Source organism: Gekko japonicus, unplaced genomic scaffold, assembly GCF_001447785.1.
Source record: "Gekko japonicus isolate JY-2015 unplaced genomic scaffold, Gekko_japonicus_V1.1 scaffold1589, whole genome shotgun sequence".
In the NCBI taxonomy this organism is placed as follows: domain Eukaryota; kingdom Metazoa; phylum Chordata; class Lepidosauria; order Squamata; family Gekkonidae; genus Gekko; species Gekko japonicus.
In genome coordinates, this window is record NW_015172603.1 from 278,816 (window position 1) to 293,583 (window position 14,768).

Consider the following 14,768-nt stretch of genomic DNA (forward strand, 5'->3'; position numbering starts at 1 on the left):
CGGGGGAGGGGGGGAAACAGGCGTGCGATAAAGGGGGGAATCTGGCCGCGGCAAACGGTGATGAGCTGCCGCTGGCGGCCTTCCACTGATTCCCTCCAGCCGTGGCTAGTTGGGCGGGGTGGGGGGGAGGCGAGCGGCGGCGAGCGGCTTATTGCCGCCACCGTTCTTCAAGTGCTCCCCAGTTCCACTCACCCACCAGGTGGTTGTCAGCAGTAGTCTGACGTCTGAGGAGACCGGGTGCAGAGGCAGGGCTACAGCCTTTGTGTTCTGAGGAGGGACTTAGGCGACACGGCCAATGGAAGCTGGGGAAGCTTCTGACGGACAGTTCAAGCCTCCAAACACTGTTGGTGCGCATTTTCTCTCCGATGCGTCTGACACTGCGTCTTACTCAATTATATATAAGGGAGAGATTTGTTACATCATATTAACATGCAGATGGTCAGAATTCAGCTAGCCACACCTCAGGTAATTATAAGATGAAGAATGCCACAAGGCAACAACACATCCTACCATAGATTGTTTTAAGATGAAAATATTTACAATTATCTATCTTCTAACTAGTTTACCTTCTATTGTTCCATCGGCTGTTGCTACTTTGTGTTTCATTTCTTTGTGCGCATCTTGGTGCATGTTATCCCTTTGTTGCTTGGTTTGTTGCATAGTATGGCTCTTCCAAAGTTTCCGTAGCTCCTCAATATCCGTCTCAGAATCTTGAGTGGACTCTTTCACAAGTTTCCCCTTATTTACAACCTCTCTTTTAGAGTCCTGTTCTTCAAAACGCAAACATTCCTCGCCTCCTGGCACATTTTCTATTACAGATTCCTGATCTATGCAGTGTTGTGCTTCTTGAGTGTCAGCAGCCTTCCCTCCTACAGAACCTGGTACCTCTTCTAGTGCTCTTCTGGCTGCTTCTGAACCCACATTATCACTAACAGACTTGCTGTCAGTGTTCACAGGAAGTTCTGCACTGCAGTTTGTATCGCCAGGAACGCTAGTCGAGTCTGAAATTACTGCTACATGTTCAGCACCAGACTGGTTTACTGTCTGGACAGATTCCGATGAGGCTCCAGAAGATTTGTCTTGTCGAAGCTCATCAGAAGAAACAAGTTCTTCCCTTATTGGAGAGAGTTCCGATTCGGTGAACACGTCCTCCGAAAGAGACTCCTCGGTGCTCCTTGGAGCTGTGCTGGCACTATCATTCCCTGTATCTAGCATCCTTGAGTCCATTTCATCAGTATTGCTTCTTGTAATCTTTTTTAAATGACAGAAATCTTTTACAGATAACTGATCTGTGTCGCTGTTAAAGCAAAGAAAAGTTTTCTGTTACAAACCTTAAAATAAAGCAAACACACACAGAGACTTTTCATTGAACATCTTTTAGTTACACGCGATGAGGCTTCCATGCTTGGGCCTGTCCCTCAATTCTCCCACAAAATTAGTTTGCTCTTGCTTTAGGCAAATGAATGGATAATTTACACTAACCATCGTCTCCAGTTCTTGTTGTTGTACATTAACATGGCTATACAGATGCATACATCTGGACAAAATGTAATGAAGCCAGCACTAATTTTTTTCCAATGAAGAAAGCAACTGCTGATAGGAACATACACAGGCCAGCACCAAGTGAGCTGCAGCCAGGGACCAACATATCTACAGGACTGTCACTCCACGTATGCCTCCTGGAGAGCTTTATGCTCTGCAGAGCAACATCTCTTGGCAGTCCCTGGCCCGCAAGATGGCCACTTAGCCTCAGCCACGGCCAGGACTTTCTCTGCCCTGACCCCGGCCTGGTGGAACATGCTCCCAGTTGAAATCAGGGCCCGGAAGGATTTATTACAATTCCACAGGGCCCATAAAACAGAGCTGTTCCGCCAGGCCTGTGGGTTGAGGTGGCAGTCATCCCACCATCTTGGCCTTCCCTGCTCACACTGCTGCAGTGCTTACAGCGCTTGTTACCATTTGCCCTGCTCACAAAGACCAACGGAGAATCACCGCAAGAGGCACTATGAATCTGCATTGAGTAGCTGCCATTTAGTTGACTGGACTGAAACCTTGAATGTTATCTTTTAATGTCAATTTTGTTTTATTTGTTTGTTCTATTTAAACCCTAAAGCTTTACTGTTATTATGTTGTTGACTGAAATGCTGTGACCTGCCCTGAACCTGCTTGCGAGGGAAGGCAGGAAATAAGTCAAACAAATCAAATCAAATTACAACTTTAAAACTGGCTGCAGGGTGGGCATTTTATCAAAACAACGTATTAAAAAGCTGAATACAAGTCTATAATGTGTTCAAGTAAAATATTGCAAGCTGATGCAATTTAGATTATGGAAAGGAGTGAAGACATGAAGTTTGGGGATGGTCCTGATATATGAAAAAAATCATAAAGTTGTTTTAAAGACATTTACTTTATTCTTTCGAACATGCAAAACTGAAGAGAAGCCAGTATACAGGCTACAGATTAAAGTTCAAAAAGCTAGTTTTGCTACTTTCAGAAACATCTAACACATTTCATTCTGTTTCTAGAGATGAGCAAATTCCTCCAGCTTTGTCCCACTAGGGAATCATCCTTCTTACTCTTGTGGTTTTTACTCTGAGCATCTATTTATCACACTGCAATTTTTTGTCTTGATTTAAGGTTTGTCTTTCAAAAGCTTTCAGTGAACTTCAAAACTGCTGACAAGATTTCAAGAAATTAAGTTTCTTGAAGGTTTTAATCAAGGTTTCAGTCATCATGACAAATTTATTCCATTGTTCATAATAAAGCAACGTGGTTTTCCAGCACAAGATCCAGCATACATTTGCTTTTGTCATTAACATTTCTGTGGCACCATCCCACCACCAGTCATGCACTACTAAATTCCACATACTTTGGTGGCTTATGAATGAGCTACTAGGTAGAATACAGCAGTCCTATATTGCAAGACAAGTATGTACATCCAAAGGATTCCATACTGCCACGAAATCAGTCTGCTGTACTTGAATTATCTTGCTCAGCAAGCACTGAAGCCAGTATTTATTTTCTTTATTTATTTATTTATTCAATTTATACCCCGCCCTCCCCCGTATTTGGTTGGTGAGCTTCAATACTCCTTCAGATATTTATTGATACTGATGCTACACCTTATCATGAATTGAAAACCTGCACATTCTTGGAATGCCAAGTGAAAGGTAATTGGTATTATTTGGTTTTAATATTACACCATTACTGCTATCAAGATGCCTTTCCTAATGACAAAGCTTGACGTGTGAGGGCAGCCCACTAAGCAAAAAAACTCAAATAAAAAAATTACCCACGGTAGAATTTTTAAAAAAAATTATTCTATTGGAAGGAGAAACAAAAGTAACAGCTATGTTGATAGGATCTTGAGAATGGAGTAGAAATATACTTCAAGACCTGAAACTGGTGCGTGTGTGTGTCTCAGTCTCTTCAAATACTTTATGTACACCTAATACAAAGTGGTGGCAGAAACAAATACAAAAACAAGAGTCTGACCACAAAAAGCCCTTTGAAACCTACCTTATGTAAGAAAAAGTGAGCTCAGTATTTTTTCCTAAAAATGATGTATTAGATACTTAGGAAAATAAACAAAGTGAGACGTGCAGCAAAAGTTGCACTTGTATGCTTTAGAACATAAAGCAAATTTAGCTAACTGTATCAAGTGTTAACCTTAAAAACTCATGAATGACGCAAGGAGAGAGAAGGCAGTGCTGCTAAAAGTTCAAGGATGGAAATTCACATAACATGAAGAAGAGGCAGCAGCCCATGGTGTACCGTATTTACTTGAAAGGAAGAAAATCCTGTAGGTAAGATGATCCCCTTAAAAATGTTATACACAAACAAAAATCATTATTGGCTATAACTGTAACTCATATGCGAATGAAAGATGACCCCTCTTTTTGAATGGCAGACGTGTGAAAAAATGCAGTCTTGCATTTGAGCAAATACTGTACAAGTCTGTGTCTTGGGAATGAAGCAAAATTAGAACTGCATGTAACACCATAATAATCAACAGCAATGCCACCCAATTGTTATAAATACTAAACTAGCTTACATGGGTAAGGAATCCTTTATTTTTCCATCTATGATTTCTTTATACATAGCAGCAGACATCACTTCCTCCGTTGGACACATGATTCCATAGTCTTCACAGCCATTTGCTTGAACCAATGGATCCGCTTTATGTGGATCAAACATTATATTGCTTGGCGTCACTAGCAACACTCCACTGACTGTTCCCTAAGGTGAGAAGAAAGATAAAAGGCTGGATTTCCAGACAAATCCATTCTTTTCAAGCAATTTCTAACAGAACCAGAGATAGTATAATGTCTATGTATGCTCAAGGTTATCTAACAAGTCCACCATTCTTGTTTTCCACTATTACTACTGGGGAGTATGACATTTACATACAAGCAGACTTTGTTTTTACCTTTTGCTGTTTGCAGGTTGGTAGGAAGGGAGAAGAAGAGTTCATTTTATACCCCACCCCTCACTACCTGAAGGAGTCTCAGAGCGGCTTGCAATCACCTTCCCTTCCTCTCCCCACAACAGACACCCTGTGAGGTAGGTGAGGCTGAGAGAGGTCTGAGAGAGCTGTGACTGATGCAAGGTCACCCAACTGGCTTTATGTGGAGAACTGGGGAATCAAACCCAGTTCTCCAGATTAGAGTCCACCACTCTTAACCACTACATCAAACTTGCCCTTCTCTGGAAACCTGTAAGCTTTAGAAAGAGGTAATGCATTTTTTCTATCTAGGCAACAGTTCTTAAATCAAGCTGGGGGGGGGGGACCTTGCAGAAAAAGGATATTTCAAAGGTACCATCTCCATTAGCTCAGAGGAGAATGAAAGGCTCATCACAAAAGCCATTTGTTTTCTTTTATGTTAATATAGCATAGAAAAGCAGACTTCTTATAAACCCACAGATGGATGTAGTCCCCAAATTAAAAAAATTCTATAAGAAGGAAAAATAAAAAGGTTATGACAGTGGCCAGAGCAAACTATACTGAAATAGTCCATTGAACACTGAGCTGTGGTCAGGTTGCGGTCAAGGAATGTACTTTTCAGGCAGAGTATTGATTCACACACACATACCCTTTAAGAGTATTTTTAAAAGGAACTTTTATATTTGTGGGTTTTTCCATTTAAAGAATAATAGAAACTTTTAGAACTTTCTAGAAAATCAGTGGCAGTTTGTGTTCCAAACTTTACCACTTATCTTCTCAATTCCACTTACAAAAATTCACTTACAAAAAACATCACTATTATCTTTATTCATTGAAAGTTCCCCCTCGAGCAACTGTGACTGTAAGCATGACAGCTTAAGGAGGTAATGAGTAACAAAAGTTATTTAATGTGGCTATTCCAATACAAATGAATAAAAGCTTCTGCCCCTAATCAACATTGTTCTTATGTTTCCACCATGAAAGAAAATCAGAGATTCTAAAATAGATATAGAAGAAAAGAGATTTGATTTATACCCCACCCTTCACTACCCAAAGGAGTCTCGGAGCAGCTTACAAACTCCTTTCCCTTCCCCTCCCCACAACAGAGACCCTGTGAGGCAGGTGGGGCTGAGAGAGCTCTGACAGAAACTGCTCTTTTTTCAAGAACAGCTCTTATCAGAGCTACGACTTGCCCAAGGCCATCCAGCCAGGTGCAAGTGGAGAAGTGGGGAATCAAACCCGGTTCTCCCAGATTAGAGTCCGCGCACTTAACCACTACACCAAACTGGTTCACATATAGATGCTTTAATTTGGTAGTATAATAACAGACATTTCTTACTATGGTGTTAAAAATCTTTTTAAACATCAACAAATCTGTATCCAATTCTTCCCCCCATGAATATGCATATTTTACCATTATCATTTTCAATCTACATGGTAGATTAGACAAAGAAATAAAGTGACGGGCCATAGGTTAAAGACTGACCACTTCCAATTTGTTTTTGGGCCTATGACACGATGTATGCAATATATGGGCCAAGGCTTAGCTTTTCAGACACAGTTAACATTCACACATTTGTAACCTTTCCAAAATAATGAAAATGTGTCTGGAAAAATGCACCTCTTTCTACAAATAGGCAATGTTGCAAAGATATAAACTTCCTTTTAGATTCATCCGCCCTATGAAAAGAAAAGATGATTAACAGTGAACAATCTTCCGTGAAAAAGAAAAATGCCACTATCAATCAACCCCTGCATTGTACAGCCATCAGAAAATATTGGTTGTTTTCTAGACCACATTCTTTGTTCACATGGAGCAAAGACACCTTGCATGAACTAAAAGAATGTCCTAGAACACAGACAAAATCTTCTTTGACATGCTTAGCCCCCCCCCCCCAAGCTGTAGGGTCTCCTGAACAGAAAAATTAATATAAAAGCATTCCCTAAAGGTAGAGATGTGAAGGCCCGGAAAAAAACCGGAAAAATTCAGAAAAAAAACAGTTTTTTTCCGTTTTTTTCCTGAAGCCTTTTTTGTTTTTTTCCGAAAAAATTGGAAAAATTGAATAAATAAAATAAATTGACTATGGAACGTTTTATTTTAACATGATGAATAAAATATTTTAAGACAAGGTGTTCAAATATTTTCCAAATCATTTCTAATTTCTGTGCACTGAGGACAAGCAAGTCCTAGGTTACAAACTGAACTCTCCAATGCAAGAACAAGATGCATTTCTTTCTTTAGGAGGTTCTATTGTCAGAAGAAAATAAAAAGGTTTCAGTTTTGTTTTTGCATGTGGATGGGTATTCTGTTTGTAATAATTGTTTGGATACACTATATTTTTAATATGCTAGTTGTGATAATTTCATGCCAAGTAAAAATGTCCATAGTCATATTTTATGTTCCTAAAGTAACAGAATGACTTTCAATCTAAAAAAGACAAAAGAAATGCTAATGTAGCATTTTTTTCAATTTTTCCGAAAATTTCCGTTTTTTTCCCAGAAAAAAAACCGGGTTTTTTTCCGAGCTTCAAAATTTCCGGAAATTTTACATCTCTACCTAAAGGTATAAAGTTTGAAAACCACTAACCCTTTCCTCTCTTTCTTTTGTGTCATAATCAAAATAACCTCCAAAGGAACGTCAACACGTTGATTAAAAGGCAAGCATGAAGCACTGAATTAAGACAAAAATCCCCCAACACAATAGCTGCAACTGCTGTAAGTTCTCAGAAAACTAGGTGCATCAAGGTTATTAAAGAAATGAACAACCAAGAGAAAGATGATGGCATCATCTATAATAATAAAGGATTCATCTGTCTATAGCAGGCATAACTCATCAGAAAATGAAGCTAGAAAGCTCAAAATTGGCCTCTGGATTCAAGATGCTCATGAGAGTTGCAGGGCCAAAAATGAAGAGAATCAGAACTTATTGGCCTAGGTTAGCTCCATAATATATTTGTAATGAAAGCAAAGATTTACTCATGAGAAGTCAGAACTAGGGGTGTGCATTTGGAAATCCCGAGCCCAACCCCCCCCCTGAAAAAAAGTCTTTTTGTTTTTTTTCAGTTTTCCGGATACTAAAAAGGCTTTCCTGAGCCTTTTCGGATATCCGACGCCCCCCCCCCCCCCAAATTTTTTTTCCCCGCATTGCCAAAAAACAGACTCGGGGGGATTAAAGGGGCCAGGAAATGGCGTTTTGCCGGTTTCCCCCTGTTTCCCACCTTTTGCTCCTGTTTTCAGGAGGGAGACAGAAAGAGGGAACTCTGTTGTTGCTGCTGGCAGCCCAAACAAGCTTGCTCCTTTCCCAGGAAAGGAGCACTGGTGGCCAACAGGGTTTTTGGCATCTGCTCTCAGGCCAATCACAGAAGGTTGTTCCTTTTTGAAAGCCTTCTGTGTATGCCCAGAAAGCATAAAAAGAGTCTCTGCCTGGCTGTCTCCATTGCTGCTGTTCCTGGATCCTGTTGCTGCTGCTGGTGAGAGAGAGCTGCCTGGCTTGGCTTGGAGACTGTGTGTGGCTGGCTTCTGTTGCTGCCCCTGCTCCTTGAGCCTGCCCTGCTTTCCTCCCTGCTCCTGCTTGCATGAACCTCAGATCAAGACATCGGAGTGGTTTGATTTCTTTTAGGGCACTTTTAAATTTAATTCTTTTTTCTTTATTCCTTCTGGGTTGGTGTTGGTTATTTTATTTATTTATTATTTATTTATTCGTTGGATTTCTATACCGCCCTCCCAAAGGCTCAGGGCGGTTCACAGGTTGGTGGGGGGCCTGAGGTTGGAGGGGTGGCGGGTAGGCCTGTAGGCCAGCCCAGGGGGCCTCTTTCTTTCTGGTTTTCTTTGGGTGGGGGGAGGGTTCTTCTATTCTACTAGTTTGTGTTTTTGCCAGCCAGGTTGTGTGTTGTTTTTTATTCCTGTAGTTTATATATATTTTTTCTGTGCTTCAGTGTTATTGGCCAAGCTTGTTTTTTCTAGGCTGCTTCTGGTGTTCTTCTGTTTTGTGGTTCTTCTGTTGCTTGCCTTTTTGCAGTTTAATTTTTAAGTTCCTGTATTGTATCTTGGTTTCTTGGGGGGGGGGTTACTTTCTGCGTGGGGCCTAGTAAATTCTCTGCTCTTTTCTGCTTTTGGTTCTGGTTTGTCCTTTGTGGTTCTGTTGCCTTTGCACTTTCAGTTTATGTTTGCTTGAGGCCTATGTAGGCTCTCTGTCTGTTGCCTTTTTCTGTTCTTGTGCCTTTTAGCAGCAGGTTTTGTTTTGGATTTCTTGGGTCAGTGCTCTGTGTGATTCTTCTGGTTTAGCTGCAGTGCTGCACCACTGTTAAATAGGTTTTAATAAAGGTTTCAGGTTTATTAGAACGGTGGAGGTAGCACAGAGGAGGAGGGCAGAAAAATATTACCCATGTTACAAAACAAATTAGGTTTAACAACTTCCCTGATTATCAGATTATGTGTGGTATAGTGGTTAGAATGTCTGGCTAGGACCTAGGAGAACCAGGTTCAAATTCTCACTTTGCCACAGAAGCTTGCACAGTGATCTTCAGATACTCAGCCTAACCCACCTCACAGGGCTGTTGCTGTGAAAATAAAATAGAGGCGAAGACAATGATATAAGGTGCTTTAGGTGAGGGAGGCGGGATATGTATGAAGTCAATCCATGGGGAGGAAGGCAGGGTACGTATGAAGTCAACCCCTCTGCAACTTGCAATGGAAGGTACAATTCACTGACTAGGAGCCAGGAAGAGGGTGGCAGCAGAGACAGGGCGAATGTAAAATATCCCATCTTTTTTTTAAAAGCGTGTTTAAGGCTTCTGAGAGTGATCACAGCCAGTGTGGTGCAGTGATTAGAATGTCAGAGTAGGATCTAAAGGACCTGTGTGCAAATCCTCACTATGCATGGAAGTCTGCTGGGTGGCCTTGGGCCAGTCACATTCTCATCCAGACCTACCTTGTTGTGAGGGTAAAATGGAGGTCAGGAGAATGATGGTCACCACTGAGGAACAAGATGGAGTATGACATTGGTTATAAATCTAATTGTGGCTATAGTCTACAAAAAGATTCTCTGTCTTGCTCCATCAGGTATTGCAACAACTCTTCTGTCAGGAGACAGTTCATTCTGTATTCAAATTACCATTATATATTGTGAGTGCTGTGAGCAGGGGCAGGCTCCTTGATATTAAATAAAATGGAAATGGAAACCGTTTAACTATGTCTTAAAGAGTTGGTTGTTTTCCTGCACCAAGACTCAAGATGCTATATGTTGATTTGATCACTTCTGTTTGTGGTCAAACAGAAGGAGAGAATGATTTTGTTTCAATCTAGGGGGAATAATTACATCCTTTGACTCTTTGACTTGAACAGCAATTGTAGCATGTTTTGTTTTAAAGTTCATGGAATTCATTGACTAAGTTCACCTGCACTGGGCAAGACAGAAAAATACAAGGTCAGTTGCCCATGAGCTAAAAGCTTCCAGTAAACTTGGAAATACTGATGCATGCCTCTTCTTTTGTGTAAGAAAGACTGAAGAGGATTTACAGAAAAAGACACTTAGGAGCAGACTTATATCATCAAAGAAAGCAGCTTTGGAGGATGATCTATTCCCTAATGGACGAGTTGGTTGCCTAGAACATTGTGTTTCAGTGCCTGGACTGGGTCAGTCCTAGCCACCATATTGTAAGAGATAGAACACAGCTGAATCTACAAATATTAACCATGGGAGAGGAGCAAACAATGACAATGGAAGTTCATTGGAAGGGAAGGTGGGATACAAATGAAACAATGGAAGAGGCACAGTGTGAGCTCTTGTTCCATGCACACTCTCCTTCAAGCATTTCAAAGATGCAACTAGACACAAATACTTCCATTTTACCAAAAAGCACAATTACACTATGACAGCAAAGGGGGTTAGAATTGCATCCAAGCTGTGCTTGTAAATGCAGCTGACAGGCAAAATATAAAACTTAAAATTAGTTTTAAATAAATTATAAATCTTCAAACAATGTTGCTATTTGAATACTGGTTTTGCACAGGAGGTAAGATCTTCTGTACCTTGCCATTGGTTATGTATTTGCTGTTAATTTTGAGAAATTTTTCTGTGAAGGCTTCTTCTTCTTCTGATGTGGACGACACCACTCTAGCAGGCCGAACACATGTGTGACCTGGCGTGGCTGTTGCTTCCTTCCCATGTGGCCCATCTTGATCCTAGAAACCAAGCAATTGATATTTGACTGTATACTTAATGTTCAAATTGTTCAACTAGCAGGTTTCCCAGTGACCTAGTAAAATTCTAACATTACTAAATACAAGATGAAGGAGAATAGCCAGTACTGCAAGTTAAGGGTATGATTTCCAGCTGGTAGAAACTATTTCAAGTCCAGGTAACTTAAGTTATCTGGATTTAGAACTGGAGACAAATGTACTTCAACAAACTGGCTATTACAAAAAAACCAAACTGATTCTTAGCATGCTAACAGTACATACAGACAGGCTAGAAACCAGATTTAAATGTGATGCTGGCCACGTAGATCTGCATGAGTGAGATTTGTGTGCATACACAGCATCACGTTTAAACCAAAAAATGGCTCCTGGGATTCCTTTTGTCTTACTTAATTCTCTTTTCTTTTTATATATGTGCATGTGAGTGTGTGTGCACCTGGAAGTCATGGTGACCTCTGGTGACTGACCCCAACTGGGGGCCTGGAGAATATTCAGAGAGGTGGCTAAATAAAGCCTGCCCCCACCTCCCGCCTGCTGGTATTCCAAGCAGGTCTCCCATCCAGGTACTTGCCAGGCTCAACCTTGTTTAGCTTCCAAGATCTGATGAGATCGGGCTTGCCTGGGCTATCCAGGTCAGGGATGTCCTATTAAATTTTCAAACTCCACAAATACTTCCTGTCACTGCTAGACAATCTTACTGGTCACTGAAAACAGCTGACTAGAAAAAGAGGGAAGGAACCGGTATATGAAGTAGGTGGCTCTTTGGCTGCAAGTAGAACCTCTGCCAGAAGATAAATAACCTCTATGTTCATGTGTAGCTCAAAGACATATCGAAGATTCCTGCCCAGAGTTTAGGGATTACAGCTTTCATTTTTTAAAATGTTTTTAGCCCCAATGGCAGCAGAGAAACTGAAAAGTGGGGAGGGTAGGGTGCTAAGTTATTAGAGTGAGAAAAAATAATTACAAAGCTGAACAAGATTACAAAATTGAGACTAATGGCTATAAAATAAAGGCATCTTTCTTCATTCTGAAATTAAACTGCCCTGCAAGGCATATAGTAACACCCCATTTATTTGAAGTATATTTGCCATTAAAATATGCACTACTGTTAAGACTCGATTTGCACTAAACCTTCCTCATCTGCAGTTAATGCCTGTGGAATTCAACTTCTAGAAAAACTTAAATGAGGCCTTTGGATGAACGACTGGAACATTTGAAAAGAGAGACTAAACAGCTATAATTTGTGCAAACACACAACAAGAACCGAAGACATCTAGTCTTAAATATGTCCACCTTCTGGAGAGAAAAAGAAACACTACACACCACCCATTCTAGCACACTTCTAAAATTCAGTAGTGTGCCGAACTTGGAATATACCCTGTGATATAACTAAGACAATCTCCCTAAACAGTACAAGAGGAAGCCCTTGTGCTTAAATGCCTCCTACAGGAATATACAACGATCAAAATATATTAACGGTATTAACACACGGAGACTCTCTACACAAAGGCCTTTTCATCCTGTTGCTTCAAGCAATCTGCCTGAGGTCTTGAGGACATGGCACTTTAGCACTAATTAGATCAGTGGAGTACACACAGTGCCTTTTAGCCATCTCACAGGAGTGCTGTTGGAGAGTTGGAATTCAGTCATTCCAGCAAACCATCCATCCATAAATCTACTTACACTTATGGCTGTTTTCTCAACTTCTGCTTCTGAAGATGTAGGTGATAAAGGACTTATAGGACTAAGAGAAGGAGAACTCTCCACACTGGAAACATAATCTGGATCAGGAACATATAAGATCTATTTAAAATGAAAAAGAAAAAAGCCCACAAATACTACTGCTGAAATGTTCAACAGTAATCACAAAAGTCCAGATGTTAGTGATTAATTAAAACAGAAGCACACTGCTTGCTAACAAGGATGCTTTCACAGATTGACAGTTACAAATAATTTTGCACAATCGTGATCAAAACTGTTTTACAAGCTATAGTTGCAGAGTGTGACTGTGAACTTGTATCTACTTGCCACATATATTCTTTAAGTCATTTATTGTACAGGCTCCCAACTGGGCTAGTATGAATCTGACCTAAAGTTTGATGCTTCTAGGTTTGCTTGCGGAAAAGTTTTCTGGATACTGTAAACAAGAACATGAGTCATATATTTGCTCTAAACTGAGGGCACATTTTAATGGCCAGGATACTACTTTGGGACTTATAATACATAGCCTTTGCTGACAACAGTTTGAACTGCTGTTCAGTAACTGTGTCTTACAAATTATTATTCGCAAAACAAAATAAACAATTTCTAGAAAACAGTATAAGCTGACACAATACATAGAAGGGTGCCATAGTTTAGGATTGCTTCATAAATAAGTTTTCTAAGTATACCAGAGTCATTGTTAGCCTTCTAAATGGGGAAGAGGCAGAGAAAGTATAACTTCCATTAGGACAACCCTACTTTCATGTCAGTGTTCACACACCGTTACTGCTCTTCAATAACAACCTTAAGTTGTTAATGACTTCAAATCCTGCACCATTCACTGTGGGAAAGGAATGATTAAAAATGAGAATGAATAGGAGAACAGACTCCTCTCTAAAAGAATTAGCATCCAAAATCTTGAACCATTTGTTTGCAAGTTATTTCAGCAGCAGGTCTCTCTCTTTTCTTTTCCAGAGAACCTCTGCCCAACATAGAGGACACAGCTACCTGAGCTCTGTAGGAAGCAGAAAGAAAAATTCTGGAAAGCTCTACAAAACTTAAGAGAGTTGTCCCTGGAGTAGAAACAACGCCATGTACTCCAGCCCTCAGTACATCAGGTAGCACTGCAGGTCAGGCATGTTCCTCCAAATACCCTTTAGAGACAAATGCTACCCTTGCTATTTGTTGCACAGCCATAATTTGAAACCAAGCCTACAAGGAATAATCAGAGAGCTAGGGAAAAGTCACTTTTTAGATTGTAAGCCAGCAAGCGAGCTTTGTTTTTCTTAGCACAGGTAGCTGATAGAACACACATTTTTACTTATCAAAATATTTATACACCATCTTTCCTCTTGGCTTAAGGCAGTTTGAGGAGCATTATAAATAAGAATTTATTGCATCTAGTGCCACTTCATTTCACTGGCAAGGGAAATAATATATGTGAATGTTCTTCCATCTTAAAAAAAAGACAACTTCTCTCCTTGGAGAAAGCTAGAACCATGAGAGGGGGAAAAGAAGAGAGGCTAGAATCTCTCCCAGCTATACTGGTTTTCTGCATAGAGATTCCTTGTGACCGAAGCACTCAAAAGTTTGGCTCTCCCACCTGCAGAATGAATGGTACAACCTGGGGGTTGAATTCAAAGGTGCCCATCCACATATGGAAAGCGCCTTCTGTTCAACAAAGGTTTATTTTACATGTCACCCTAGAGCATTACACAGCAAAAGCTATTAAGTTCTTTTGTTTCCCAAACTTCTTACACAAGGGGAAGTATCAGAATCAGCACAGAATCTATCCGCTAAAGCACTGAGTAAGCTGTTACACAAACTCTTGTGTGGCATTTATTTATTTACAACCATTTCAATGCCGCCTTTCCATCTAATTCAGGGCCCCCAAGGTGGCAAACATTAAAACATTTCAGATATGAAAAAGCATCTTAAAACAAATATATTTAAAATATTTTTTAAAAAAATAAAGAACCACTGTAGCAGTTATTTTGCTTCTGCTAGTTCTTTGGAACCAATACCCATCTCGCAAAAGGAAAAAAGCCTCTGCTATGACAACATGCTGTCAATTAAAGGCGCTGAATCAGGTGCCTTGAGTCCTGATAATCAGGAGAAGAATGGGATATACATATTTTAATAAACAAATATACTTTGCATACTAGAAGATTCCTTAGTGTGCATGCTACTGGAGGAAGAATAGCTGATACTAAATGCTTGGATGAAATCAGGACATGATCAGACAGAGGAGGACATGATCAGACAGAGTTAGACCCACATGCTAAAGTCTGCTAACACTGGTCTCTTAAGGACTGACAGGAAGAAAGTTGATTCTTTTGAAATATGGTGTTGGAGGAGAGTTTTACAGATACTGTGGACCACCAAAAAGAGAAGTAACTGGGTTCTAGGTCAAAACAAGCCTGGA

The 14,768-nt window shown here is 40.3% G+C and overlaps 1 protein-coding gene across 1 annotated transcript in view; it reads right to left on the reverse strand.

Moving 5' to 3' along the window:
* The window catches only part of OXR1 (oxidation resistance 1), a 75,883-nt gene that overhangs the window by 40,111 nt on the left and 21,004 nt on the right, over positions 1-14,768 (reverse strand). Inside the window, 4 exon segments of the mRNA XM_015421591.1 lie at positions 567-1,297; positions 4,055-4,239; positions 10,475-10,627; positions 12,326-12,445. Coding sequence (XP_015277077.1) covers positions 567-1,297; positions 4,055-4,239; positions 10,475-10,627; positions 12,326-12,445 — 1,189 coding nt within the window.